Source organism: Vicugna pacos, chromosome 3, assembly GCF_048564905.1.
Source record: "Vicugna pacos chromosome 3, VicPac4, whole genome shotgun sequence".
Lineage (NCBI taxonomy): Eukaryota > Metazoa > Chordata > Mammalia > Artiodactyla > Camelidae > Vicugna > Vicugna pacos.
In genome coordinates, this window is record NC_132989.1 from 16,427,719 (window position 1) to 16,455,017 (window position 27,299).

Genomic DNA, 27,299 nt, shown 5'->3' on the forward strand with positions numbered 1-27,299 from the left:
ATTCATATGTTGAAACCTAATCCCCGATGTGATGGTATTAGGAGGTGAGATTTTTAGGAGCTGAGTAGGTCAAGAAGGCACAGCCCTCAGGATTGGAGTTCGTGCCCTTATAAAACAGATTCCAGAGAGCAACCTCTTGCCCCTTCATTCATAGGAGGTCACAACAAGAAGACACTCTGTGAACCTGGTAGTGAGCTCTTACCAGGCACCAAACCTTCTGGCGCCTTGATCTTGGACATCCCAGCCTGCAGAACTGTGAGAACATAAACTATTGTTTAAGACACCTGGTCTGTGGTACAGACAGTTCTCTACTTATGATGGATTCAACTAACAGATTTTCAGCTGTATAGTGATAGACATTTTGTAGAAACTGAATTTTGAATTTTGATCTTTTCCTGGGCTAGCGATATGCATCCGACAGTCTTGTGTTGCTGGGCAGTGAGCCACAGCTCCCGGTCAGCCACTCAGTCGTGAGGGTAAGCAGCCGATATGCTGACACCATTCTGTACCCATACAACCATTCCGTTGGTTGCTTTTACAGTATTCAATAAATTGCATGATATGTGCAACACTTTATTATAAAACAGGCTTTGTGTTAGATGATTTTGTCCACCGTAGGCTAATGAAAGCGTTCTGAGTACATTTAAGGTAGATGAGGCTGAGCTGTGATGTTCAGTAGGTTAGGTGCAATTTTAGTGTATGATATTTTTAATTTATGATGAGTGTATCAAAATATAACCCCATCCTAAGTGGAGGAAGGTCTGTATTTTGTTATGGTAGCCTGAGGAGACTAATACACTAGCTCATCATATAACTAACACCTCAAGTCTTCCTTTCAATTCTTACTGAGCTTTTAATAATTCTGGAGTGTAACCTTTTTACATTGTTTAGTAATCAGTTCTTTCAGTCTGTCTGTTTGACTGGTCTACAAATGCCTTGATGGCTGGGACTCTTTTTGCCCATTTGTAGCGCCTCTCCCCACACAACACATTGCTTGACCTCTAGTGATCTTTCTATATATGCTGTTAGGGAAAAACACACAAATCTCTCCAGCACAACTGGCAAGCATTTAACCAGTCTTTGCTGAAAAATGAAAACCATCGCGCTTTGAACACGTGAACTAGTAGGGCATCACTATGCCCCTAGTTGCCAACTCACTATTAGAAAATTATTTTCCAAGGTAAATATCTTTGCACATTTTATTTAGGACCTCAGTACTCTCTGGAGTCCCAGAAAGTTGTCACATCTCTATCTCGTGACAGTCCTACATATACCCTCATTTGTTCCCAACTAACTTGACTTTGCCTCAGGCCTTATTAGTGATTTCAACATTTAATTAGAGTCTGTTTTTTTTAAACTCTCCCCCAAAATGAAAACCAAGATGCCTTCCTTTGCAGATGCCTGCATGTGACTGAGTTCTCTTTAAGGGGTGATTAGCCTAAAGCATTATGTTATTCCTGGCCTGTTCCAATTCGTTTGTAGTGTTAGGGATTCTCACTGTGTCTTTTTCCAACTCTGGATTTTCCGCTTTTCATTAGTGTAGCTAAAGGTAACGTAATACTAATGGTTAGAGCCGCCCTTTGATCCATGTTTATTTTTTTTAAAATGAGTCTTTTTTAAATGGGGGCTATGAGCAGACTCTTCTCTCACCAGGGTGTGTATAATCTCTCCAGCTCCCAAAGTGAGTAGAAATAGAGGAAGTATTTCTGTGTGATTTATACATTTAGGAAAATGAGCATAGATGATTTCTTGAAAAGAAGAATTGTATCCACAAAGACAACCCTGACAACTTTCTGCTGAGAATCTTTTATTGAAGAATCAGGTCTCTGGTTTTGTCCCCACAACCGTCCTAGGGAAACCAGTTCTCTATGTGGACTCTTCCAAAATATACGTAGGGCCCTTGGGCACCGGGGAGACCCTGCATGGTCCATATTTTACGAAAAAAAGTGTGCCGCGGCTCCTCCTGCAAGAGAAATCATGTTTTTAAAAGGAAAGCTTTAGAGACCTTAAATTAAAAGTTGCATATTCTTAGTTCCAGCCAGCCAAATGCGTATACACCGTGAAAGGTGAGCAGTTAATCACTGAGCTTCAGCACTGTGGGAAAAAGGAATTCAGTCAACTGGTAAAAGCCAGTGCCAGGAGCCAACAAGTCTGTAAATTTCTCTTTTTGCTGCCACTTAATCATATTATGATGTTGATCAAGCCTCTCTTTCCCTAGCTTCAGTTTCTCCTTGTTACGCATTTCCTTTTTCTCTCCTTTTCTCTCTTTCTTTTTACCTCTTTTTGTAAAATGTCATGATTATCAGTCAGCCATCTCCCTCTTACGCTTTATGGCAGCGTCTAGCTTACTGGGTAGCTAAGATGGCTTCCGGTTCTGGGGGAGAGGCTCTTCCTACACACAAAATGTTAAACTAAGCACTTACGCAACGGCGCTGCAGAACAAGCATTTGTTGCCGTATACTCTTCCATCAGATCCACAATGAGGATTGTACTCCAAGGTGCATACAGTATAATCAGAATATTTGGGGCACTGAACTATGCTCTGTCCAAAGAAAGGAAAAGAGAAAAAACAATTTCAAAACGTTAAATCCTAGAAAGCCTTGAGGGATCATTTAATCCGAAATCCCACATGCCAGGGTACACATCCTCTGCAATTTCCTTTATCTGTGATGGTGAGAATACCGTCACAGCAAGGGAGTGCTCAGCCCAAGTTCACAGCCGTCTGATGAATAGGATGAATAGGATACATCTGGGGATTCTATTTTGTACCTAATTTTGAATTAGCCATCTCCTGCTCATACTGTCATCCTCTTTATTCAGACCCTCACTATGTGTTGCCTACATGGTTGCAGTATCTGCCGGTTTATCGCCCAGCCTCCGTGCTTATCGGAGATTGAAATCACCTTCCACACTGATACCAGAGTGATTTTTTTAGAAGCCAAATCAGATCTTGTTCAAATATTCAACTTTTTAGGGCTATAATGAGAGTCCAGTAGAATAATGAATGTGAAAAATACTGAGAAAAATTTAAAATGCTACCCAAAGGTAAAAGTTAACTTAGCCTCACTGCGCTTTTGCAAGGAGATTCCTTTTGCAACCTTTGAAAAAAAGAGACAGCACCAGGACAGGGAGAGTAGGAGCAGCTTCACGTCCTGCGGAATGATTTCAGCCCCTGCGCCCCAGTTTAGGTGCTTTCACAGCTCATTTACCCACAAGCTCTAATTTCATTTTTACGAAGACCACACAGAAAAGGTTGTACTCACTTTTGGCCGTATTGCTTGATCACCCGAAGAGTGTGGAATAAGATGCATTTGGAGAGAAGGAATTGGAAAAAGAGTAAATTCCACAAAGCTGAATTCCTTGTTCACAGTAACTAAAACCCATTTCCCTTGTCCAGGCCAGACCTAAGAGAGGTCACTTCTTTACTCAGGGCCATCTCAGGGTGAAGTCAGAGTGTATGTGGTCCTGATTTTAAAAATGGGGGAAAGGGCTTTTACAGGTACCCAGGAGATCCCGTGGGCATGCCCAGAGCAAGGCTGGGGTTATAGCCTCAAACTTGCACAGGTAGTTTCCAAAGGGCCAGTCAGAAACCTAAGAGATCGTGATCAGGAAATGAGCAGAAAGCTCACAATCCTTTTATTCTTCTCAGTCTCTCTTCCTCTTCCTGAAGGTCTCACTCACCCCCACTTTGTTAATCTGATCAATCCAGACAGATGCCTTCTACATTTTCTTTTGACTTTAACATTCTGTAACGACTGAGTACTGGGTATGTCACAGTTAACAAAGAACCACTGAGAAGAATTCCTAACTCACCAGGTAGAGAGGCAGCCCACGTAGTGGCTGCCAGAGCAAGGATGACACAAGCGGTGATGCTCTTCATAGTGATGATGAAGGAGGGCCGTAGGGATACACTGCTCTGAGCAGGAAGTTCAGAGAGAGCGAGAAAAAGCGGTCTGCCAAATACACACATATATACACAAGGCAGGGTCCTGTCCTCGTTAAAAATTGACTTTCTCAATGATTGGCTGTTAACCCAAGCTAGGGCAGTTTATTGTATTTGTCAAGGAAAACTTCCTTATTATCTTGAGTTACTGACAGTTGGAACAATTACCTCTTAAAACTCACCTACCAAAAGATATTTTACATAATAATCCTTTGATGGCTCAGCAATATAATGGCATGACTATATTTGAGAAACAAATAAAATCATAGGGTAGTAAAGAGCAAGCAGACTTTCAAATGACATGTATCAAGGGTGTTAAGGGTTATAGTAAATGCATAGAACATAGAAGCCATGAGGACATGTCTTTACAATGTACTGTGGGAGACAAAATTAATAATCAGCCCTGTGAACCCTGCTTTTCTAGAGTGTGGGCACACTTTTCAGCATTCTCCGAAGACCTGTTACATGATTAACTTTATGAAGTATGAAGAGGAGTAATATTGCTATTTCGCAGGTAGAACAACAAAATCAGAAAGCTTCAAGTGTATTGTCTTTAGTCACACTTAACAGTTGGGAGAGCCAGTTTCCCAGCATCCTAGGCCTACACTTTTTTTTTTAAACTGGGATATACTACTTCATTAACTAAAATGGATATTTATGATAAAAATCCAGGTTTTGCCCTGCTGTCTCCTGCCTCTTAAGACTGTAACCATGGTATTCTGTTTTAACACATTCCCCGCTTCTGTATCTGATTTCTGTTTATCCGCATAACCGATATTTTTTCAATAACACAGGCCTAGTGATTTCCAGTTACTTAGCACATTCACCTCTCTCGTCTCATGTGGTCTTCACATCAGCCATCCAGAAGACAGAGTTAACATAAAAATAGAATTAATTCACAAAGAAGAAACTCACAGACTGGAAGACTTAAAATTCCCCACAGCAGACACCTATTGAGATCTTGACCAAAACCACATCTTCCAGTTTCAAATCTTACGGTCTCCCAGTAGCTGATTGCATTTCTTTCTGTTTTTTTTAAGGTATGTCTCGCTCATTCATACTTTGCATTTTCCAGTACCACCTCTTCTTCTCAGATAGATGTCTACAATTTTAGTTTATGCCATTGTAAAAATTCAAATGCTTGCACCTGACATGTACTTCAAGGCTTCATCAGCATTTGAAACATGTGCACCACAATGAGATGCAATCCAGAAGCTTTTCTGAATAGGATAAGTGCTCTTCTCTCCAAGTTATGGTGAAACGTCTGATTAGACTGACCACGTTCTAAGTAGAGGGCAGAGATGAGAACAATGGCTCATTGGGTGTTAGACCTGGGGAGTCCCTGAACAAGCATCTGGGTCGGTGGTTTTCAAACTCTCTGCTGTGGTGGTTCAATTAAAAAATGGAACCTTTTCCACACAGAATGTAATTTTATGAGGCAAGTGATAAATGAACAGATTTTTTAAAAAGTAACTTAAATAGAAGCAGTACAGGGTTTAAAAGTACCTGCATTTCCACCACACACCTCACGGTTCCATGGAAATCTCTTTGAAAACGTCTGATCTAGACTGCAAACAATAGAGGAAGTGAGGCCCTGAGAGGAAGGGTATCTGGTCCAAGGCCACTCCAAGAGGCGGATCCCCTGGTTCTAGTACAAGACTCTCCCCTGTGCCATGTCTTCTCGGCAACCACACAGCTCCAAGTCAGCATTTCTGCCCCTCCTTACTTTCCCAGAGAAGGTGAGGGCGGATCTGCCATCTGGGTCCTACACTCAGTTCTCTACTCCTCCCTGGATACCGCCTTTCTGGCACCCCCAGGATCTTCCATGTTAACTTTGCTGCTAAATCCCATTTTTAGGCTTCTCTCCGGTTTCATTCTGCTAATAGCTGTCAGTAGGAACCCAATCCAGGAAAATGTAGGCATCTTCATTTCCTGTCTGGTTTTCACACTCAAACCTAATCTATCACCAGTTAGGTTTTAATTTGTGTGTGTGCCTTCCTCTCCAGGAAGATTTTTAAAAAATTTTGTTTCATTTGTTCATTCATTTGTGTAAATTCAGAGTTTAAGAATCATGCCCTATAAAATCTGCCTTCCATGGTCCTCCCTTTCTGGAAATCCTCATAGGAAAAATTAATCCTGTTAATAAACTCTTAGCAGGACTGCATTTTCCTTTCTTCTTTTTGCCATCTACTCAGTAAACTAAGGATTTAGAAACAGTATATAGAATTATGTTAAACTCAACATCATTGCAATTCATTGCCCAAATCAGAAGTCACCAACGAATCCACACCCATTTCTATTACCAGTTCCTTATCAGGCTCAAGATTTTGTTTCAAAACTCATTGATGGGTTTTGATTCTAGGCCTTGATGTGAATACGCGCTGCACGTGAATTCCTAGCAAATCCCCAGCATGGTCCTACACAGAATAGGTGTGAGTTTTGATCAGTAACTGTAGATGTACAACATAATCTACTTCTTCTCTTTTTCTACATAAACTTATGTCTGATTCTGAGCGCTCCACTCTGCCTGGATTTGGGGAGATTTGGTCTCATTCATTTTTGGAGTTTATGAGGATCTGAGATGCTTACGCAGTGCACAGAACATGAGAGCAGGTCCTCTCTCGTCTCTGGACGGTCATGACTGCTACCTGCATCTCCGTGGGCAAAGCCTGCCTTAAATGGTTCACCTCACTGAGGCTGCTCCCTGATTCTGTGCCACATGTGAGACAGGGTGATTTCTGACTGAGATTGAGAAACCCCTGAATCTGCAGACACTTTGTCACACTCAGCAGTCGCTGCCTGTTCAGGAAGCTGCCCAGCAGCAGTCTTGTTAGAACTCAGTCTCTCTGATTTCTCTTGAAAATGTTATTTCTTCTGTCTTGGTAAGTTTCTAAAGTATTCATGCCTCTAAGGGTCATTTTTTTTTGGCCTATTTTCTATGTTTTTGTCCAGTTGATTTCAAACCTCCTCTAAGGCAAAAAATATATCCCTTTTTCTTCTAGCTTTGTGATAACAGGAGGAAGGACAACTACAAAGAAAGCGAGTTAATAGCTTTTAACCACTGCCGTAGTTGCTGATGCTGTGTTGTGATTTCTTGTTTGACATACTGGCATTAAAATGACTGTATCAAAATCCCGTTCTTCTTTAGAATCTTACCTTACGCTTCCAGATAAGTGAGTATCTGGGGGTTGAGCACCTTCTGAAATTCTTCTGTGGGCCCTTGCAAGTGGAGGTCATCTAACTGCCTACAGCTCTTCTCAGCGCCTAGGAGCAGCCTCTAGAAAAGAGTGTGACATTTCCTGCTTAATTCAACAATGTCTGTCCTGTGACCAGAGGCTGGGACTTAAGCAAATATCCTTTGTGAACACAATTTGTCAAAAGCTCTTTTTTAGAGACCTTGGCAATTGGTGCTCTGGCAGCCTTCTCACATGAATTCTAGGAGCAAAGTGGACTCCGAGATGAGACTATAATAGCTGGCAAATTTTCATTTTATTCCTGCTCCCAGGACTTCTTTCTTGTAAGTCAAGCCATTAGAATTCACTTCTCATTGCTAATCCCATGACTCTGTACTAAAACACTTCCATATGTACTGTCTCCTGCCACACAATCCATAGATTTGGAATTGAAGTGTGCCAGAAATAAACAGAAGTGACCATTTCTGTAGATAATGAATAGTTTTCTAGGATCATGGGACTAAAAATAAAATCTAGTCTTTTGCCTGAAAATATGATCAGATAGATAATGTCATTTGCATGAAAAGCATGGAACTGTGGTTCATGAGACCAGAGGGAGTGGTGTAAGAGACATAAGATTAAAAACCATTTACTTGAATGTATATTTCTCATTTACACCCATTTGGGTAAGCTCAGAAAAATCACTTCCCCTCTCTTGGCTTCAGGATTCCCATACATTAAACACGTGAGATAAATCATCTCTGATTTTCTTCTAGCTCTGTCAATCTAGGATTTTATCCTGAAATAAAATAACCTTTCCCTGATTGAGATTTTCTTTTGTAGTGGTAAATATATTTAGCTGATAAAGAGCAATTAATTAGTTGAAAGTTATTATAAGATTAATTATAACAATACACCTCACAGCATTTTTTTTTTTCTGGGCTCACACTGCTTTTGCCTTTCTCTTTAGCTACAGCTTTTGCTAGTATTTCTAAGAAACACCTCATGAATCTAGCCTTCATGTGGGGAGGAGGTATGTTTTATAAGTTCATATTTTCATGTAACTAGCTTGTTTCGAAGCATCAGTGCCAGCGATTTTAAATTTGTACCAGGGAGATAATGTGGAATCTCTAAATGCTTTGAAAATAAAAGTCTTTGTGGGTTTTATGTCATTGACTGTAACTGAGAGTGCCTGTCCTAAATTTCCTTTTAAAACTTTTATCTTAAGGGTCTAGCTTTACTCAACAACTTTTAATAAGCAATTGCTCCATGCTAGGTATTGCACTAGCCACTAGGAATGTAAATAAGAACATTAAAGTAACTCTTCTCTAAAAAAGCCACGGTCTAATGAGAGACGTGGACTTGTAAACAGGCAGCTGTGAAGCAGTGACAGCTGGTAATGCAGGTGTAAGGACAGGGGGTCAGGGGAGCATAAGGAAGGAATAACTGACTCACATCCAGACAGGAAGGAAGCCGTGGAAGACTTTCTCGGAGAAAAAAAAGCTGCACTTTTAATGTGTTGAGAACAAATTAGTGTAGAGTTTAAAGGAATGGATCTTGTGAGATAGAAGGAAAAAAGTGGGAGAAGGACCAGGGGTGGATAAAGGGGATATGTTAGGAGGAGAGGACAAGTAGGAACAAGTTCAAGAAAATTATTCAAGGGTAGGAAAGAAAGAGGACAATGTAAGAGTTGAGACTGAAGAGGTGGACAGAGGGCTTGCATGGCAGGAGGAGTTCGGCGTTCATCTTGGGGGCTGGAGAAGCCACTTAAAGGTTTTACGCATAATACCATCAGATTTGGCCTTAGATCATTACTCTGCCTGCAGTGGAGAATGCAGTGGAAGAGGAGACTGAAGCAGGGAAGTCATGTATAAGGCCGTTGTAGTCGATCATGAAAGGATGATGATGGCTTAAACCAAAGAGTTATTATTTTTGGTGATCAGCTCTGTAGAGGATAAAAGGGAGAAAGGAAAACAGTGCCTAGATTTCAGGTTTATCTCATTTTGCTTTTTTTTTTTTTTTACTGCAGTGTGTCTGCTTAGTAGGAGTTTTCAAAAAAAAATCGAACTGGGAAATTAAACAGATCTCTGTTTTGAAGAGATCATTTGGAGATTAAAAAAAAAAGTGTAAAGAATGGAGACAAGCAAGTCTGTGAGGCCACTGAAAAAAGTCCACTGAAAGGAAAGAGGGTCTAAGCTTATAAAACAAGGTAAAAAGTGAGATGTCTTTCGGCATGAAAGACATTTACAAGGTCTGTAACAGATTAGGAGAGAGAGCACAGAATAGCTTGGAGGAGGATTATTTTCATCCCTGAAAGTAATCCGGAAGGAAGTACAGTCAAAAATGAAAAGTCCATCAAGGATAACAAAGACTTTATTGCATTTTTTTTTCCTGGGACTTATTTTCAAATGACAAAGCCTCTCTGTTCCCTCTTCACGCTTGAAGAATGATTTATAGCCATATATGATTTAGATAGAACTTTAACTTCAGTACTGGGAAGAAAAAGGCATTTGTGTGCCAGGACGGTTTCAAGGAAAGAACAAGATATCATGTTATGCTTTTTTTTTTTTTTTAAGGAGGGAACTAGATACTGCCCATCATTGGTAGAGGCCACAGGGAGTGTTATTTGAGGACACATTCACTCCCATTTACCGTAATCTAACTGTGAAATATATGAGATTGGCCTTGGTCAAAGTCAACAAACAAGGCCACAAATTGGGATACAAATGTCAGTCTTGCCATGTGCTTTTCTCAGTTTCAGGCACATATTAAATGTTTAGAAATGTCAACACTTATTATTTTCCACTAGCATTATCATAGAGTAAGAAGCATGGTTAGTATTTAAGTGTATGGAAGGTAACAAAGACAAGTGAGTTACAAAGGAGGAGGACAAGAGACAGAGTCTTCTTTGTTTTTGAAATATAGTTCATTTACACTATTGTGTTAGTTTCAGATATACAGCAAAATGACTCAGTTATATATATATTTTTTTCAGATTATTTTCTGTTATGGGTTATTCTAGAATATTGAATATAGTTCCCTGTGCCGTAGAGTAAATCCTTGTTGCTTATCTATTTTATGTATAGTAGTTTGTATCTGTCAATCCCCTACTCCTTATTTATCCTCTCCCTTCCTTTTTCCCTTTTGGTAACCATAAGTTTATTTTCTGTGCAAGTCTGTTTCTGTTTTACAAATGAGTTCATTTGTATTATTTGTTAGATTTCACATGTAAGTGATATCATAAAATATTTGTCTGACTTAGTTTGATGTTCTTTGAGCCCATCCATGTTGCTTTAAGTGGCAATATTTATCCTTTTTATGGCTGAGTAGTATTCCATTGTCTATATATACCACATCTTTAGCCACACATCTTTCAATGGACATTTAGGTTGCTTCCATGTCTTGGCTATTGTAAATAGTGCTGCTATGAACATTGGGGTGCATGTATCTCTTCTAACTATGGTTTTTGCCTTTTCTGGATATATGCCCAGGATTGGGGCTGCTGGATTATATATGGTAACTCCATTTTTAGTTTTTGAAGGAACCTATATATTTACTGTCCTCCATAGCGTCTGCATCAATTTACATTCTCACCAACAGAATAGGAGGGTTCCCTTTTCTCCACACCCTCTAGAGCATTTATTTATAGACTTTTTGATGATAGCCATTCTGACCCTTGTGAACTGATACTCCCAATGTGGTTTTGATTTGTATTTCTTTAATAATTATTGATGTTGAGCATCTTTGCGTATGCCTGTTAGCTATTTGTATGTCTTCTTTGGAGAAATGTCTATTTAGGTCTTCTGCCCATCTTTTGATTGTGGTTTTTTTGTTGTTGTTATTGAGTTGTATGGGCTGTTTGTACATTTTGGATCTTAAACCTTTATCAGTTGCATTCTTTGCAAATATTTTCTCTTATTCTGTAGGATATCTTTTCATTTTGTTGATGGTTTCCTTTGCTGTGCAAAAGCTTTTAAATCTGATTAGATCCCATTGATTTTGCATTTATTTATTTTGCCTTGGAAGACTAATCTAAGAAAATATTGCTATGATTTGTGTCAGAGAATGCTTCACCTATGTTCTCTTCTAGGAGTTTTATGACATCATGTCTTTTACTTAGGTATGTAAACCATTTTGAGTTTATTTGTGTATATGGTGTGAGGCCATGTTCTAATTTCATTGATTTACATGTAACTGAAGAGACAGATTTTTAACCATTACTGAGTTCTAGCCCAGGGGTCCCACCTGGCCCACCACCTATGTTTGTAAGTCTGTTTTATTGGCACACGGCCATGCATATTTATTAACATAAGGTAAATTCGTATGTTTACACAACAGCAGCGTTGAGTGGTTATGACAGAGACTGTATGTCCCACAAAGTCTGGCTCTTTATAGAAAGTTCGCTGACAGAGTCTACATAAGTGCTCTCTGCACTTGTTTCTGAAGCCTTGACAGAGAGAGGGAGACTTCAGGTGAGTTCCTTACATGAGAAAATAAGGAAGTTGACAGTGGTGGATCTATGAAAACCCATTTTCTGACAATAGAATCTGAAATATCAGTCACAGAGAAACGCATAAGTTGGTGGTAGTGACCAGGAAGCAGGGATAGAAATAGTTTGGCTTTCTTTAGTTCTATTTCAGGATCGCTTGTCACTTCCTGGTTTAGAATTTTAGGGCTGCTTTGTGAAACATCAGTGAGATGGGTCTGGTTTTCATTTGCCTCCAGTCCATCAAGATACGACTCAAGAAGCAACTCAAAAGTTAGCTTACTTGCTAGTTACTGTAGCTGTTTTGTTGTGACCATTTTGACACAGATGACGTTTTATATTCACGTCTTGGTTGTGTCTCCAAAATAAACAACTTTCAGCTTTTTTTAATCTCCCAGGTAATGTTTTCAACACATTCGCACTCTTAGCCCTGATCCCTGAGCCTTAGTCCATTCTGTACTTTATTATCCTTGATCCTGATCCCATTCTTGACCCCTGCCACCCCTACTTCACCCTTGACCTTCACTGAGTCCCTAGGCATTTGTTCATCCTGTGTCTCATCCCACTCTGGGCCACCCTATCCTTCACCTCACCCTATCCCTAAGACACACTCTCCCTGCTGCTCTGAATGATTATCAAGGGTTGGTTAAGTCTTTAGTGTGAGATAACCAAGTCTTTTGTGCACATTACCTAATAATACTGAAAGCAGTATAAGGGGTTGGTTCTTTATATCTTAATGAAATATTCAAAATGACATAACAAAGCAGGTACTTCTCAAAAAATAGTATGTCTTGGCCAGGAAAATAGAATTTCTGGATTTCCTAGAAATAACCAGGAAGGAGATACAATCTCATATGTTATAGAATCTCTAAACCCATCTTGGATATCCTGGAATTGCCAAAGGAAATAGCAACGATGCTTCCTCTTTTTTGTCTGAGATGAATCTGTATTTTCATGCTTAAACAATGATTTACAAGCCTTCTTTCTTTATTTTTTTTAATAATGATAACAAAGGAAAAACAGAGGGATTGACTTATTTTCACTGTTACAAAGGACAGAGATCACAGAATTCTACTACAATTGGCCTAGTGGCAACTTACCTAGAAGAAAAAGGGCAGAGGAATAATTACAAAATGAACTTCCCCAATCCAAGTAGGCCTGCCATTCAGACACAGTTCTTCCATAGCTGAGAATGGCTTGAAGCACGGTGGATTCCCCTCAAGCTTCCTCCATCTACCGTGTGTTCAGCGTCAGCCCACAATCTGCAACTGAACAAAGTAACTTGGTACTGGGTACTGTCGCAGGGTACCAGGAGCATGACAGGGTTTCAGCATCGAGACGGGAGCTTACAAGCTGTTCCATCCCACCCCTCTCTAATGCTTGTATTCCTGGTGGATTTCTCAGGTGTGTTAGGTCGCTGTCTAGTTTAGTAGCCTCTAGCTCCATGTAGCTACTGAACACTTGAAACTTCACTGGTCCAAACTGAGACATGCTGTAAGTATAAAATACTTATCAATATTAAAGACTTAGTAACATAAAATTTTTTACCAATTATATTTTGAAATAATAGTTTTGATATATTGGGCCAAATATATTGCTAAAATTAATTTTACACATTTCTCTTATAGCTACCAGAAAATCTGAAATTACATATTTTCATATGTAATTTGAAATTTGTGGCTCCTATTTCTGTTAGACAGTGCTGCTGAGACTTGCACACGTTGGCAACTCTCTTTGCCTTAGTCTCCCCCCAGACTGTGTGTCTAAGATCCTGATACAGGAAATCAGAAGGCAATGTGATTGAATGTGAGAAATTACTGTTCTGTGTCATTGGATGAGGTCCACATAATTGGGATAGTTAAGCTATTCATGGAAATACAGAAGCTAGATAGAGGAGGTGGTAAGGTAACAAGATAGTGAAGGTGAGGTTGATTCATAGCTGACTGAGCTTTATATAGCTGTTGGCTGCTGGGGAACCCTGTCTCCCCACCTCTCTTCTAGACATTCCTTCCCAACTATGATAGTAACTTGAATCTGAAAAAAAAGTGAGCATTCTCTCTCCACCCACAGGCGTGACAAGACACAAGGGTAGAGTTTATCAGCTTCTGCAAAAACACGTTTCTATTATCCACAAAGAAGTCCCAGAAATCGTGTTCGGCTGGGTGTACTTTTATTGAACAGGCAGTTGAACAGACAGCATTGTGATCAGGTTTCCAGAGCACAGACTGGGTGAAGATGTCTCTATGCCCTCAGATCACAGAATCTAGGAGGAAAGAGATGGAAAAGACTGAAAATTAGTGAGTCCATTCCCCCAACAGCTCTGTATTGCTTTCTATAGTAAATAAGACAAGCTCTGAAGAGTTCTTCGTATATACAGATGGTGAAGGTAGGCGATTCATAATTGGAGTACACATTTTCTCTCATGGTATTCACCAACTCTTGCATCATTTGAACTAGAAGAGAAGATGAGTAGGTTAGATGCTAGCAACTCAAAGACACTGTAGAAACTCAGGCTGTACATATAATAACTGTACCATAATCAAAGAAATCCAGATCCCTGCATTCTGCGAAGAACACACAATTTCAAATCATTTTCACATATCATTCGTTTCAATGAGTATTTATTGAACACCTTGTACATATTACCTGTTGAGGTAGATATAAAAATGAACTCTGCTTTTGATTATGTGTAACCTTCATGGTAATGAAAAGAGGAAGCTCTCACTCACATCATTTCACAAAGGAGGAAATTGAGCTTCAGAGAAGTTGAGTGACTTGCCAAAGGTCTCATATTTGGTCAGGACTTAAATCCAATTCCTATAGCAATTAATGATTTACTATTACAGTTTGTTTGAGGCCATGAGAATTTAATCAGCTAGTTTCCTTGCCTGACTCATCCATGTAGTCATATATATATTTTTTTAATTGAAGTACAGTCAGTTACAGTGTGGCAGTTTCTGGTGTATAGCACAATGTCCTAGTGATGCATATATATACATATATTTTCATATTCTTTTTCATTAAAGGTTATTATAAGATACCGAACATAGTTCCCTGTGCTATACAGAAGAAATTTTTAAAATCTATCTTTATATATAGTGGCTAGTGTTTATAAATCTCAAACTCCCAAATTTATCCCTTCTCACCCCCTTTCACTGTAGCCATAAGATTGTTTACTATGTCTGCGAGTCTGTTTTTGTTTTGTAGTTGAGTTCATAGAGTCCTTTGTTTTCTTTCTTTTTTTTTTTTTTTTTTTTTAGATTCCACATATGAGTGATATCACATGGTATTTTTCTTTCTCTTCCTGGCTTGCTTCACTTAGAATGACGATCTCTAGGTCCACCCATGTTGCTGCAAATGGCATTAGTTTATTCTTTTCTATGTCTGAGTAGTATTCCATTGTATAAATATACCACAATTTCTTTATCCAGTCATCTGTCGATGGACATTTAGGCTGTTTCCATGTCTTGGCTATTGTATATACTGCTGCTATGAACATTGGGGAGGATGTATCTTTTTGAATTAGAATTCCCTCCAGATATATGCCCAGGAGTGGGATCACTGGGTCATACGGTAAGTCTATTTTCAGTCTTTTGAGGAATCTCCATACTGTTTTCCACAATGGCTGCACCAAACTGCATTCCCACCAGCAGTGTAGGAGGGTTCCCTTTTCTCCACAGCCTCTCCAGCATTTGTCATTTGTGGACTTTTGAATGATGGCCATTCTGACTGGTGCGAGGTGATACCTCATTATAGTTTTGATTTGCATTTCTCTGATAATTAGTGATATGGAGCATTTTTTCATGTTCCTATTGGCCATTTGTATGTCTTCATTGGACAATTGCTTGTTTAGGTCTTCTGCACATTTTTGGATTGGGTTGTTTGTTTGTTTGTTTTTCTTGTTATTAAGTTGTATGAGCTGTTTATATATTCTGGAAATTAAGCCTTTGTCAGTTACATCATTTGAAAATTTTTTCTCCCATTCCATAGGTTGTTGTTTTGTTTTGCTTATGGTTTCCTTTTTTGTGCAAAAGCTTGTAAGTTTAATTAGGTCCCATTTGTTTATTTTTGCTCTTATTTCTATTGCCTGGGTAGACTGCCCTAGGAGAACATTGCTAAGATTTATGTCAGAGAATGTTTTGCCTATCTTTTCTTCTAGGACATTTATTTAAGTCTTTAAGCCATTTTGAATTTATTTTGGGGTATGGAGTGAGGGAGTGTTCTAACTTCATTGATTTACATAGGGCTGTCCAGTTTTCCCAGCACCACTTGCTGAAGAGACTATATCTTTTCTCCATTGTATATTCTTGTTTCCCTTTGTCAAAGATTAATTGACCATAGGTCAGTGGGTTTATTTCTGGGCTCTCTGTTCTGTTCCATCCATCCATATGTCTGTTTTTATGCCAATACCATGCTGTTTTGATTACTGTTAGTCATATGTTCTTAAAATCAACATTTAAAACATAATATCAGTGTTTAAAAAATGTTTAAATGGGTAACTGCATCTTGTCTGCTGGTCTCACCTGTAACAGTAGCAATTTTATTATTCCAAACTCAAACCTCTGTATTCGTTCTCACATTTACCCCATAAGGCTTCCTGTCATTTGTTGGCAGCTGTAATCTTGTTGAGTCCTTGAAGATCTTTGTCATGAAATTGATAATAGTCATTTACTCATCTCTCAAAATAGTATTGATATTTTTCTTGACATAGGAATTTCCTTCCAATGTAGCTAATCTTTAATTACTTGAGATAATGCCTTCTCTAGAGCCCCTGGTTTTCAGAATCTCCTGACAACTAAAGGATGGCGGCAGAGGATAAAAAATGAAGGCAGAAAATCTACACTGGACCTCAAATATAATATTCAATTACTTTGGTAAATTGCAGGATTTCTCCCAGGGTTGATTTTCTGTAAAATGGGAAAGATAATGATCCCTGCCCTGAATACAGGTTTATTGTGAGGATGCAGAAGGGAAGATCACACAAAACTTGAAAAAGTTACATAAATCTTGGTAGTTATGTCTACTGTATAATGTAAAGTACTTCTTGGAATAAGAAGTAAAAGTTTGGATTCCAGGATTTTCAATCTAATTTTCCAGGAAAGTTGTAAGTGCCTGGACTTTTCTTTATTCTCGAGGTTCCAGATTCTCATAGAGAACAGGAAAAAAATGTTTAGGCAGTAGGTTCTAACTTCTGGGATATGTACCCGTAATAGTTACCAGAACAATGCAGGGTGACACCGTATCACCTTGGTGTATCCGAGATCACAGAATTGAATCATACAGCAAGCAGGAACTGAACCCCATGCCCAGGATACCTCTTGTTCTAATGATTTGTTCCATCAGATAATGCTAAGTAATTCCTGTCCTTAATAATGCCTGTTATATAACTCTAGTGGGAAGAAAACACCCAAAAATGAAAGGAGGAAACTTACAGAAACCTTTTGTGCTTGGCTCTGGCGAGATTCTTCATTATTTGAATAAATACATCTTATTAGTATTATTCTATGGCAAGTTCCTCATAAAGTAGTTTTCATCAAGTTGTCTATATGAAATGACAGCAAGGCATGATCTAAGGTGTGATCTGTAGGACTTGTGTAAAGATTATTTTTACCTCTCTGTTCTGAGATGTGTGTGACCAGGTGTGTTTGAGATGCGGGGGGACGATTATATTCTGGCAATAAAACGAGGAGCAAACCACCGAGAGTTTCTATATGCAGTAAGATGGCAAAGATAGTATAGGGACTAGGGCAAAAGTTTAAACCCTGTCTTTATGGGTGTGTAAAGACCCATAAAGAGTAGACAAACGACTTTTTCAACCCACATGAGAAAACAATGAAGGTCTCCTGATTTCATTCCAGTACCCCACCTACTCTCCTCTGCCTCCCAGCTGCCAGTGCGAAACCAGAAACACCTAGCTGACAACTCTTGTTTTTCCAGTTTCCCGTATCAGGGCTCACTGAGTACTTCTTTTGAATATGGCCTCATCTAGTGTTGCTTAAGATCCCCAAATCCGGTGGAATGGTTTTTAATTCCATATTGCCAGAGCTTTTGGTGGCAGGGAAAAGGAGCCAAAAAGTTGTGAATCATAATAAGTAACTATCTTAAAGAAATATATTTTCAATGTCAAATATAAATTTATTAAAACATTATTTATTAAAATTATTAAAAATAAATAAGCACTGCGCCAGGGTCTGTTTCTTTATATTCATACTTTAGACTCTTAGGCATAATAATAATAAATGCTATTAATTTTTAAACACTGTGCCAAATCCTTGAAAGTCAGTATTCATTACATATTTTCTATAACTCAGTGAGATCTTTGGTTACATATTTATATGATTTGCCGAAGGTCTCATATATGAAAAACATATCAAACTCTGAACCTGTATTTTCTTGGTAACGAAAAATTCTCTCTTATTTGAAAATTCCTAGATTTTTCCCCAGGTTATATATCATCTTGCCTGAGAAAGAGATTCCTCAAACGCAGTATCAGGCGGAATGTTAAACTTATTCCAAGATCCCTACTGGATGCCTGGGTAACACCAAACCCTATATATACTGTTTCTTCCTATACATACGTACATACCTATGATAAAGTTTAATTTAAAAGTTAGGCATGATAAGAGATAAATAACAAGAAATAATAATAAAATAGAACAATTACAATATTATGTAATAAAAGTTACATGAATGCAATCTCTCTACGTGATGGGATGATATGTGGTGAATGATGCTGGAATTGTGACACGGTGTCAGGCCACCACTGACCTGACAGTAGGTCAGGAGGAGGATCTTTGCTTCAGGTGATCCTGTATACTCAAGCTATGACAGCGTTGGTGGCTAGATACCAAAAAATGATGTCAATGGTTGGGAATCCTTGATAGTTGAAAGGTTTTTTGCCCAAAACGTTTAGAAGAACATTCTAATCAGAAATTGTTGCTCTTTCTAACGCTTCAAGGTTGTAATCCTTCGGGGATCATATGGGTGATGTTAATGCTGTGTTCCATCTAAAGATTGTCTTCCATAATTTTGTCCTTTAATGTCTGCAGTTAGAAATGGTTTGGCAAGTTTTGGTAATGTAAATTGCTGGTTCTGCTTTAGTTTCTTCTTTATCTTCCTCTTCCTCTGTAGATGACTCAACGAGTTCTTCCAGCTTCTCATTCATTAATACTTCTCAGTGGCCTTCAATATGTTCTTCGACTTCTTCATCAAGGATGTCAGAAAATCCTTCCCCATCAACTTGTCTCGCCCCATGAATGATTTTCCTAACTTCTCCATTGATCCTTGGGAAACCTTTATAATCATTACAACTTCACTCCATAAATGTTTCCAGCAGTTATTTACAGTCACTGGTTTTAATCGATCCATTGCAGCTTTGATGAATGTTATCATGTCAGCAGTAGTAAATGATTCCCAGCACTGCATTATGTCCAGAGAAGGGTCTTCATCAGTTGCTGATAAAAAGTGACCAGATACCAGGCAGGTGTATGTGGTCTTGACAGACTCAATGATGCCCTGGTCAAGGGGCTGAAGCAGTAAAGTTCTATTTGTAGGTAAAAAATACAACCTCAGCATTTTCATTTTCATAGCAAATAGATTCAGGATGGCCAGGTGCATTGTCTATTATTAAAAGGACTTTAAATTCTAACCCTACCTCTTCCAAGTATTTTTTCACTTCTGGGATGCAGCATTGGTGAAACCATTTCATGAACAAGATGGCTGTCACCCTCCCTTTCAGAGTCTTACCAGTACATGGGTGATAATTTTTGTTTTTGTTTTTGAGAGCAAGTGGTCCTTCACTCTTTACACCATGTCTGGCTTAATCATGTGCTCTACAGCGTTACCTTGTCATAGTACCAGAGTGAATGTGTCATTTCATGTTTTATGCCCTGGTGCTTAATGAGAGCATTAAGACCTTGCACTTTTATAAACGTAGGTTCTATTGGGCATCTTCTTCCAGAGGAGCTTGGTCTCACTGTAACTGAAGACTTGATTTAGATGGTATCTTTTCTCCTTAATCAACTTGTTCCATTCTGCTGGAAATGTGGCCAAAGCTGCTTCGCTGGCAGATGCAGTCTTTCTAAGTGCTACACTTTTCAGTCCAAATCTGTCCCTGAATCTGTGTAACCATTCTTTACTTGCAGCAAATGGCTTGGTGTCACTAATTTCCAGGGATCCCTTGCCAAAGTCCTCGTTTAGGCTCAATGCTTTTTGGTGCAACACGCACAAATCAAAACACATTTTCCGTTTGTGTCTTCCAGACACAACTTAAAGCCTTTTCCATCTTAACTAACCACTTATCACCCATTGTGGCTGTAACTTTTGCAGTTTGAGGTGTGGCAGTAAAACTAGCGTGAATTTCTTTTTTGTTCTTCATAATTTCATGGATAGAAGATTCATTCTTACTGAAGACCTGAGCAACCGGAGCATATGGGTTTTTTTCCTTATTGAACCTAGAACTTTCACCTTGCACTTAAAGGAAGAACGTTTTGGCGTCTTTGGCATACATTAATTTCCATTACCAATACTCCTGCACTTTGGGGGCACTAGTCAGTAAAATGAGGGTTATTTGAACAAAAGACTCCACTACCACAGCGGTCAATCTGATAACGTAGATGACAGCTAAGTGACTGACAGGCGGGATGTACTGGACAAAGGTATGACTTACTTCCCAGGAGAAACGGAGTGGGGCGCTGCAGGATTTCGTCACGCTGCTCAGAACAGCATGCAGTTTAAGACTTAGGAATTGTCTATTTCTGGAATTTTCCACGTAATATTTTCAGACCTTAGGTAACTGAAACCATGGAAAGTAAAACCTCAGATAAGGTAGGGTTACTGTAATGTGTGTGGAAACATCCTTGTAGGGAGTTAAATGAAAAGGTCAACTTTTCATGCTGGGTAACAATGCAAAGCACAAGGATGTGTGGGGGCTACACAGAAATGGTTTCAGTCCAGTTCTGTCACTGACCTCTCTTGGTCTCTGTCTCATCTTTTTATTGGAGGTCACAGAAAATAAAACTTATTCTGCAACAGTGTTACATTATGGACACTGCACTTAACCTGTTAATGATCCCAGTAAATATTTTTAAATGTTAAAGACTATATTTCTGTTCCTACATATTTTAGTAATTACTTAGTTATCTTCACAATGAAGATGTGACCAATTCTAGGGTTACCTGACCTGGTATGATTTTCCTGGTCAGAGAAATGTCCATCACTCAGGACAAGAGTACAGAAGCAGAACCAGCTGGTCCTAACGCGGTAACCACAGACGCCGGCATACTTACAGATGCGGGCAGGCTGACCGGTGTTGTTTCTGGGATGCCATTCTCCTCACACCTCCCTTCACTGCGTATGTGTGTATTAGTTTGGTATATTCTAAAACAAAGATGGGAACACTTTGTTATAATGAGGAAAAAAAAGGATTAATATGAGTGCCATTTGGGCATCGAAAACCAGAACTGAAATTAGGGGTAGGGGCTGGGATCTGTATTCAGCTACTTTCTGGTAGGCATCATTCAGGTTTATTCTCCCTCTTCTGATTTAACTCCTCATTTGTGCCCCAGGCCTGGACCCATTCAACTGTACACTCATGGAATTGTTGAATGTTGGAAATAAACTTGGAGCTCGTCTAGTCCAAAAGCCATTATTTTAAAGATGGGAAAATTGGATCCCAGAGAGAAGTTTGACTTTGCTGGATATCTGTAATGTGACTTGGGGATTATAAAATGCAATATATTTTATATAAGTATATATAAATTCTCTGTATATAACAAATATAGCAATACATTATCATAAAGTTGAATTTGATAGAAAGAATCTTAAAAGGTATGACTTTTAATGCCATTCTCTAAAAAAAATTATATATCAAATATCTACTTGTTTGCCTTGGTGGTGGGAAACTCATTGTCTATCAAGGCAGTTGATTTTGTTCTTGATCATCGCTCAAGGTGAAACTGCTTCCCTATCGCTTCCTCTGAGACCACAGAAACCAGTCATGTTCCCTCTTCCATGAGACAGCCTGAATCTTCTCTGTATACTCCCAGTTCCTTTGGCCAAACAATCCATCCTGAGGCATGCTTCATCAGTATTTTTTCATGTGCATTTCTGAAATTAGTAAAATTGCTAAAGTTCCCTTGAGTAGAGTATGACCCATTGTGGGTCATATGGTTAGCAGAATGTGTAAAGAATGTTGGGTGGAAAATTTAGGCCTGACATTTACAATGAAGAGAAGTTGGAGGATTTCTAGGCTGAAAATAAGGTATATATAGTAACAAATTCATGAGTGGGTGTACTCATTCCTTAAACATTTAAGATATTTAAGAATTAACAATTCCTTAAATCTTAAAATTCTATAATCCACATATGGATTTCCAGAGATTTATGTACCCACAGTCCTTGTGTATACAAATTGTTAATGTTTCATCATTTTCTTGTCTGTGAAGAGATAACTTTCTCCATATTATCAAAGGAATCTTTGACGCCCAAATGTTTAAGAAACTACTGCCTTGGATATAACAATAGTGTAGTAGAGAGAAAAGAAAACTGAATTTACACCCACGTCAACAAGGTTAAAATCCTGTCTGATCTACTTCCTAGCTTTGCCGTTTTAAACAAATTACCTGGAGTCTCTCAGCCTCAGTTTCACTTTCTGTACAATGAAGATATTGCCACTGCATAGTGAGGAGTGAGGATTCAGTGAAACTGTGAATATGAAAGTGTCTTACTTATGATATAAAGCACGCATATTCAGATTTTAGTCTACGTATATGAACTACGTATATCAATGGCTTTTTCTTTTGTGAGTTCTTTGATTTAAAAGAAAATAAATGTAAACTCAAATATTTTTCTGGGATTGAAAATCAGGATATCAGGCCCATCCTCAATTTCTGGGCCTTGCTTATCGTATCCTAAGAGAGAGAGAACAAACACTCATGGACTGTGCTGCAAGTCTGGGTTGGGTGGGGCAGGAAAGTCAAGATGTGCCGCCGTGCTCTCATTTAAAGCTGGGGAGATGGAGGCTGGGGAAAGGTGAGGAACGTGAATGGGTAAAATAGCGTCTGAGCAGAAAAGCACCAACAAATCTGCAACCAGTAATGAAAGTATTCAAACAAATCCCTTGTATTTAACTAAAAGAATAATAGTAATTTTTCTTAATAATCTTGTGATGTCAGCTGGCTAAGAGAACCGTCTCCAGTTTTCCAATGAAGGAACTGAATCTCAGAATGATGAGGTAATATGCCCGCAGACGCACAGATTAGAATGAAGCTGAGAACAGACACCAGGCCTGCCACCGGCTCCATTGTGCTTTTTTTTTGCTTGTTAGCACTTCCTGCTCTAAGGAGACTTGGGGGCATAGGGAGTCTGTGACTATCGGGTAGTCATAAGGCCCGTTAGAGATTAGAGGCTGGGCTGACTCTGTATAGCAGTGATTCTCAACTGTTTTCTCTTTACACAGAGGACAGATGACGTTCACACTCCCATGGGTGCACATGGGCTTAGCGAGATTTTCTCTAATGATTGTCACCCCACCACTTTTTCCTTTCTCTTCCATTCAGTAAAGTATAGGAACAGTCTTATTAAAGGGATAACCTTAGATCCTCTGCTTTATGCGTGAACAAGATCATAACTGCTATGATTAGTAAATTGGTTGCAACACACCTCAAATTCATATGAGTACGCTACTGTGGGGCAGTACTGTCTTCAAGAACCTCTACACTGGAGGACGGAATCATTCGACTTGTATACTTACAGGTTTTTGTGACACAGCATGCAGGGGTTGTTGTATGTCTGGCCATCATCACCACAGACAGGGTGTAAGTCCTTTGGGCAAAGGTAACCCATCCTGGGCAGTACTCTGTAGTGTTTGCACATGGCAGCATCCTGAACAAGCAACACATAAAGCAGATTCACTCAATGGCACTCAAGAGATACGGGCTTGGGAAACACTTCTGATTTCCTCAGTCATGTGTGAATAAATAGTGAAGACAGCTCTTTCCTGTACAACCATTTACTGTATCATTTTTCTATTTTATTTCCCCCTTGCTATTATATTTTATTTATTCACATCATCTATTACCTTTGTTCTTCCAATAGAAACTCTGTAAGTGTAGAGAGTTCTGCTTTGTTTGTGGCTATTGTTCTCATATACATAGTAATGCTTGAAAAGTAGTAGGTACTCAAGAAATACTTGTAGAATCCATAAATGATGGCTAAATAAATGACAAAGTGAATATTGAGTGTAGTTCTCTTCAAGAGAAAGCTCGGCTCAAAACCAGATAATACAGGAGGAAGCATGAGGTTTCTGGTGTGCTGGTGCTCTCTCATTTCTTCACATACGTATTAATACCACAGATGTGATCACTTTGTAATATTTCATTTAGCAGTGCACTTATGTGCATTTTTTCTGTGTGGCTATTTTACTTCAGTAAAATGCTTTTAAAAATAACAAACTTTACTATTAATAGTAGCCAAGATACACACACACACATATATACACAAAGGAATATTATTCAGCCATGAAAAAGGAAGTCCTTCCATTAGTGACAGCTTGGATGAGCCTTGAGAGTACTATGCTAAGTTAAAGAAGTCAAAGATAAATACTGCATGATATCACTTACATGAGGAATCTAAAGCCAAACTCACAGAACAGAGTGGAATGGTGGTAGGGATGGGACTGGAGAAAATGAGGAGACATTGGTCAAAGGGTGTAAGCTTTTAATTAAAAGATGAGTAAGTTCTGGGACTCTAATATATGGTCTGGTGATTATAGTAATAATACTATGTAATATACTCGAAAGTTGGTATACTCCAATAGTCTCACCACAAAAAAGAAATGGTAATTATGTGAGGTGATGGAGGTGTTAGCTAACACTATAGTGGTAATCATTTTGCAGTCTTTAAGGGGAGCAAAATCAGTGTGTGTACACAAATTTACACAGTGTTATATGTCAACTATAGCTCAGTAAAGCCAGGGGCAGGGTAACAGATTGTGTGAACAGCTCTCCTCCATGTTGGGGGATCCCTAGTGTAGTGCCTCATTGACTAGAAATATGTAACTAGTATACATTTCGCTAGTGTAACTCATCTATTATCCTATTTGATTTGGAAAAATAATCATTTTTTTATACCTGTCTTTCTCCCTTGTTGGGTTATCAGACTAGGTGCTAGAGTCTCCCTTCTGGGGCCCAATAGGAGATTGTGCTTCGTGAGTGAATATCCTTATGCTCTCGTATCCTCTTTCCTTCTCTCTACTGACTTTGGTAAAGCTCTAAAGAAGCAATCCCATTTAGGTTCAGTGACACCAAGGTACACGTTACTGATGGCCATCAGCCTACATTTTAAATAAAAAGTTTGAACTACTGTGAATTGCTCATTGGTGGAATTTTCCAAGTATAAATATGTTTAGCAGAGTGTCCCAGGCTTAGAGGGGGAGTGAGAGGCAGCTGGGTGAGGAGCCTTTCTGGTCTGCTGAAATTACAGAATTGAGGCTCCTAACTGCTAATGTGACCACATGTGCCATAAGTCACATTCATTATATACCCACTTTTTAAAATTTCAAAAGTGTATTAAATTCGCTTGGAGCAGGCCAGTAATCTCAAGGAGCACAGAGTTATGCACCAATGAATAATCCCAGAACTCTTAGTTACTAAGCATGAACTCCACTTAAGCCTCAAAGGACTTGAGGCTGCTCTGAATCAGTCTTTCCCCGACCTTCACATGGAATGAGGTTTATGGAGAGCAAGTGGCAACAGGCCCCCTAAAATAAGTGAATTAAGTAACTTTTTAGAAGTCACCTTTCTTACCAGAGACCTAACGGAGGAATCTGGATTGTCTTCCCCTTCAGAAGATCTAACGTGGGATGGCCTTTCTTGAATGCTTGTCATTTCCAAAGCTTCTTTTCGACTAGAGAAGAAGACAAAAGTATTTTAAATTTACAGCTAAAAAGGCTAGCTCCTATAACTTCCGGGGAAAGCTAAGCAGTTCTAATGAAATACGATGGAACCACAGAACATTCAGTGAGAGCATGATTAGGATGACATGTTAAGAAAAGTACATAGCTTCGAGCTGGCTTAGCACTCCTGTCGCTTAATAGATGTGCGACCTTGAACAAGTGGTTTAAATTCCTTGAACTTAGATTTCCTGGAACATAAAAAGAGGGTAGTATTGGTAATTCCTACCTCAAGGAACATACTATGAGGAGCTAAAAAAAAAAATACTGATTATTATTATTGTGTTTCATAGTGTTTTTCCACAACCATCATCATCACCATCTCCCATACCCAAATATGGTTGTTCATCAGAATAAACTAGAAACTCTTTCTAAAATAACAAATTCCTTAGTCCTGGAGACCCTGACTCCAGACGTATAAAAATTTGAGATAGAAAATCTGTGTGTGTGTGTGTGTGCGTGTGTGTTTGACTTTTCTGTTGAGTCTGATCTAGTTGTGGAGTGAAGATCTGGAACAACTTCCTGTAACTATGAACCTGAGAGTTAAAAAAATACAAAACATTTTTTAAGTGACACAGCTAGTAAATATCATGGTTGGAACTTACGTCTGGATTTTCCGTCTTCCAGTCCAAGCTTGCTTTCTCTTATAGCAGGTATTTTTAACTTAAGAACCTTGCATCTAAAGACTTGGTTCAAGGCCCCCACGGATGCATGAGCACATGTCTATTTAATCAACAGTCTCTAAAAATGCAGTTCCCCCTCTAGCTGGGGGCTCAGGACCCTCTTACTCACAAGATAGTTCTGCACATGTAGCACTTGTTTTTATACAACTGTCCATCGGCACCGCGCACGGGGTCGTTCTCTCGAGTGCACACAAGCTCGTCATTCCTTGCGTACTTGCGGAAGTTACTGCACTCATCCTAGAAAATGAGAAAGGGGCAGTGGGCATGGCTTTTCCCTTCTTGGCTTGGTGGTTTTCTCAAAGTTGGTTTCAGGAAGCCCTCTCTTGGCTCTGGACTCAGACTCACTGCACTCATCCTGGCAGTGGAGGCCAAGGAACACCCAGACAGTCTAAACTCCCATCCTCCGCTTCATTCCGAACCTCTCTGCTCTGGTGCTGGAAATGTAGGGAAACACAAAACAATACTTGATAGACCTCCTCGTCTCTCTCGTCCTTTCTATCAATCCTTCATTTCCCCCATTTTCTACATGAGGTGTATGTACTCTTGACCAAAGGACAATCTCACAGGAATCTAACTCTGCAAATGTGATCATCACTCTTAGAGGACTGGTTGAAGATGTCTTCTTTGAGGTCTTGATAAGCAAATAGAAAAGGCAGCTTCATGCATGCTGCTACTGATCCGTTGTTGCTCAGAGAGCCATCTGGAGAAAATGGAAAGGACATCAAGGAGAGACACCAAAGGGGAGGCTTTGAGACTTGTTTATTTTGCCTGAATTATTAAAGTCAGTGTCAACAAGCTACCTGAAGCCTCGTTTCACATTTAAAGTGTCAGACGCAAGCGTGCAGTTGAGGTGGTAAAAAATTTTACTATTTTTCAATCCACATTTCTCCCAAAGAGGAGAGACTAAAGCAATATTCGACACACACTGCAGGAGAAGTCTCTATAAAATTGAGAAAAACGATAAACTTCGAAACCAGAAAATAAATCTCATTATAACCCAAAGTGAACAAGACTGGCAAAACCACTTTTCTTTGAAGCAGAAGATTAGCAATTTTATTATCCA

General features: G+C 39.1%; 2 protein-coding genes and 1 long non-coding RNA gene across 5 annotated transcripts in view; 1 reads left to right on the plus strand and 2 right to left on the minus strand.

Moving 5' to 3' along the window:
* LOC140691554 (uncharacterized) overlaps positions 1–27,299 on the plus strand; it is a 181,487-nt gene that overhangs the window by 124,759 nt on the left and 29,429 nt on the right. The gene's annotated exons all lie outside the window — the stretch shown is intronic.
* Positions 1,788–13,093, minus strand: LOC107033539 (uncharacterized). Its single transcript, XM_015239420.3, has 5 exons — positions 12,840–13,093; positions 3,814–3,953; positions 3,264–3,277; positions 2,424–2,542; positions 1,788–1,963 (listed from the first exon to the last, which is right to left on the minus strand). Exons 1-5 carry the CDS (start codon positions 13,091–13,093, stop codon positions 1,867–1,869), a joined length of 624 nt encoding a protein of 207 aa, XP_015094906.2. The 3' UTR covers positions 1,788–1,866.
* Positions 12,582–27,299, minus strand: part of SPINK5 (serine peptidase inhibitor Kazal type 5) — a 62,685-nt gene continuing 47,967 nt past the window's right edge. For both annotated transcript variants that reach the window (XM_072955145.1, XM_031671592.2), the window contains exons 29-33: positions 26,346–26,473; positions 25,408–25,507; positions 23,355–23,485; positions 20,890–20,980; positions 12,582–14,055 (exon numbers count right to left, since the gene is read on the minus strand). In XM_072955145.1, coding sequence (XP_072811246.1) covers positions 14,047–14,055; positions 20,890–20,980; positions 23,355–23,485; positions 25,408–25,507; positions 26,346–26,473 — 459 coding nt within the window. In that variant the 3' untranslated portion in view covers positions 12,582–14,046. The remainder of the gene's footprint in view (positions 14,056–20,889; positions 20,981–23,354; positions 23,486–25,407; positions 25,508–26,345; positions 26,474–27,299) is intronic.

Bases quoted from the DNA above. Each gene is read 5' to 3' on its own strand.
- LOC107033539 (XM_015239420.3), bottom strand. From the start codon at position 13,093: ATGTCTCAGTTTGGACCAGTGAAGTTTCAAGTGTTCAGTAGCTACATG. The intron at 3,954-12,839 runs GTAGATGGAGGA...TGTATTTGGCAG, and splicing joins GGGCTGACGCTGAACACACG to ACCGCTTTTTCTCGCTCTCT. The intron at 1,964-2,423 runs GTAAGTGCTTAG...TTTCTCTTGCAG, and splicing joins TTGTTCTGCAGCGCCGTTGC to GAGGAGCCGCGGCACACTTT.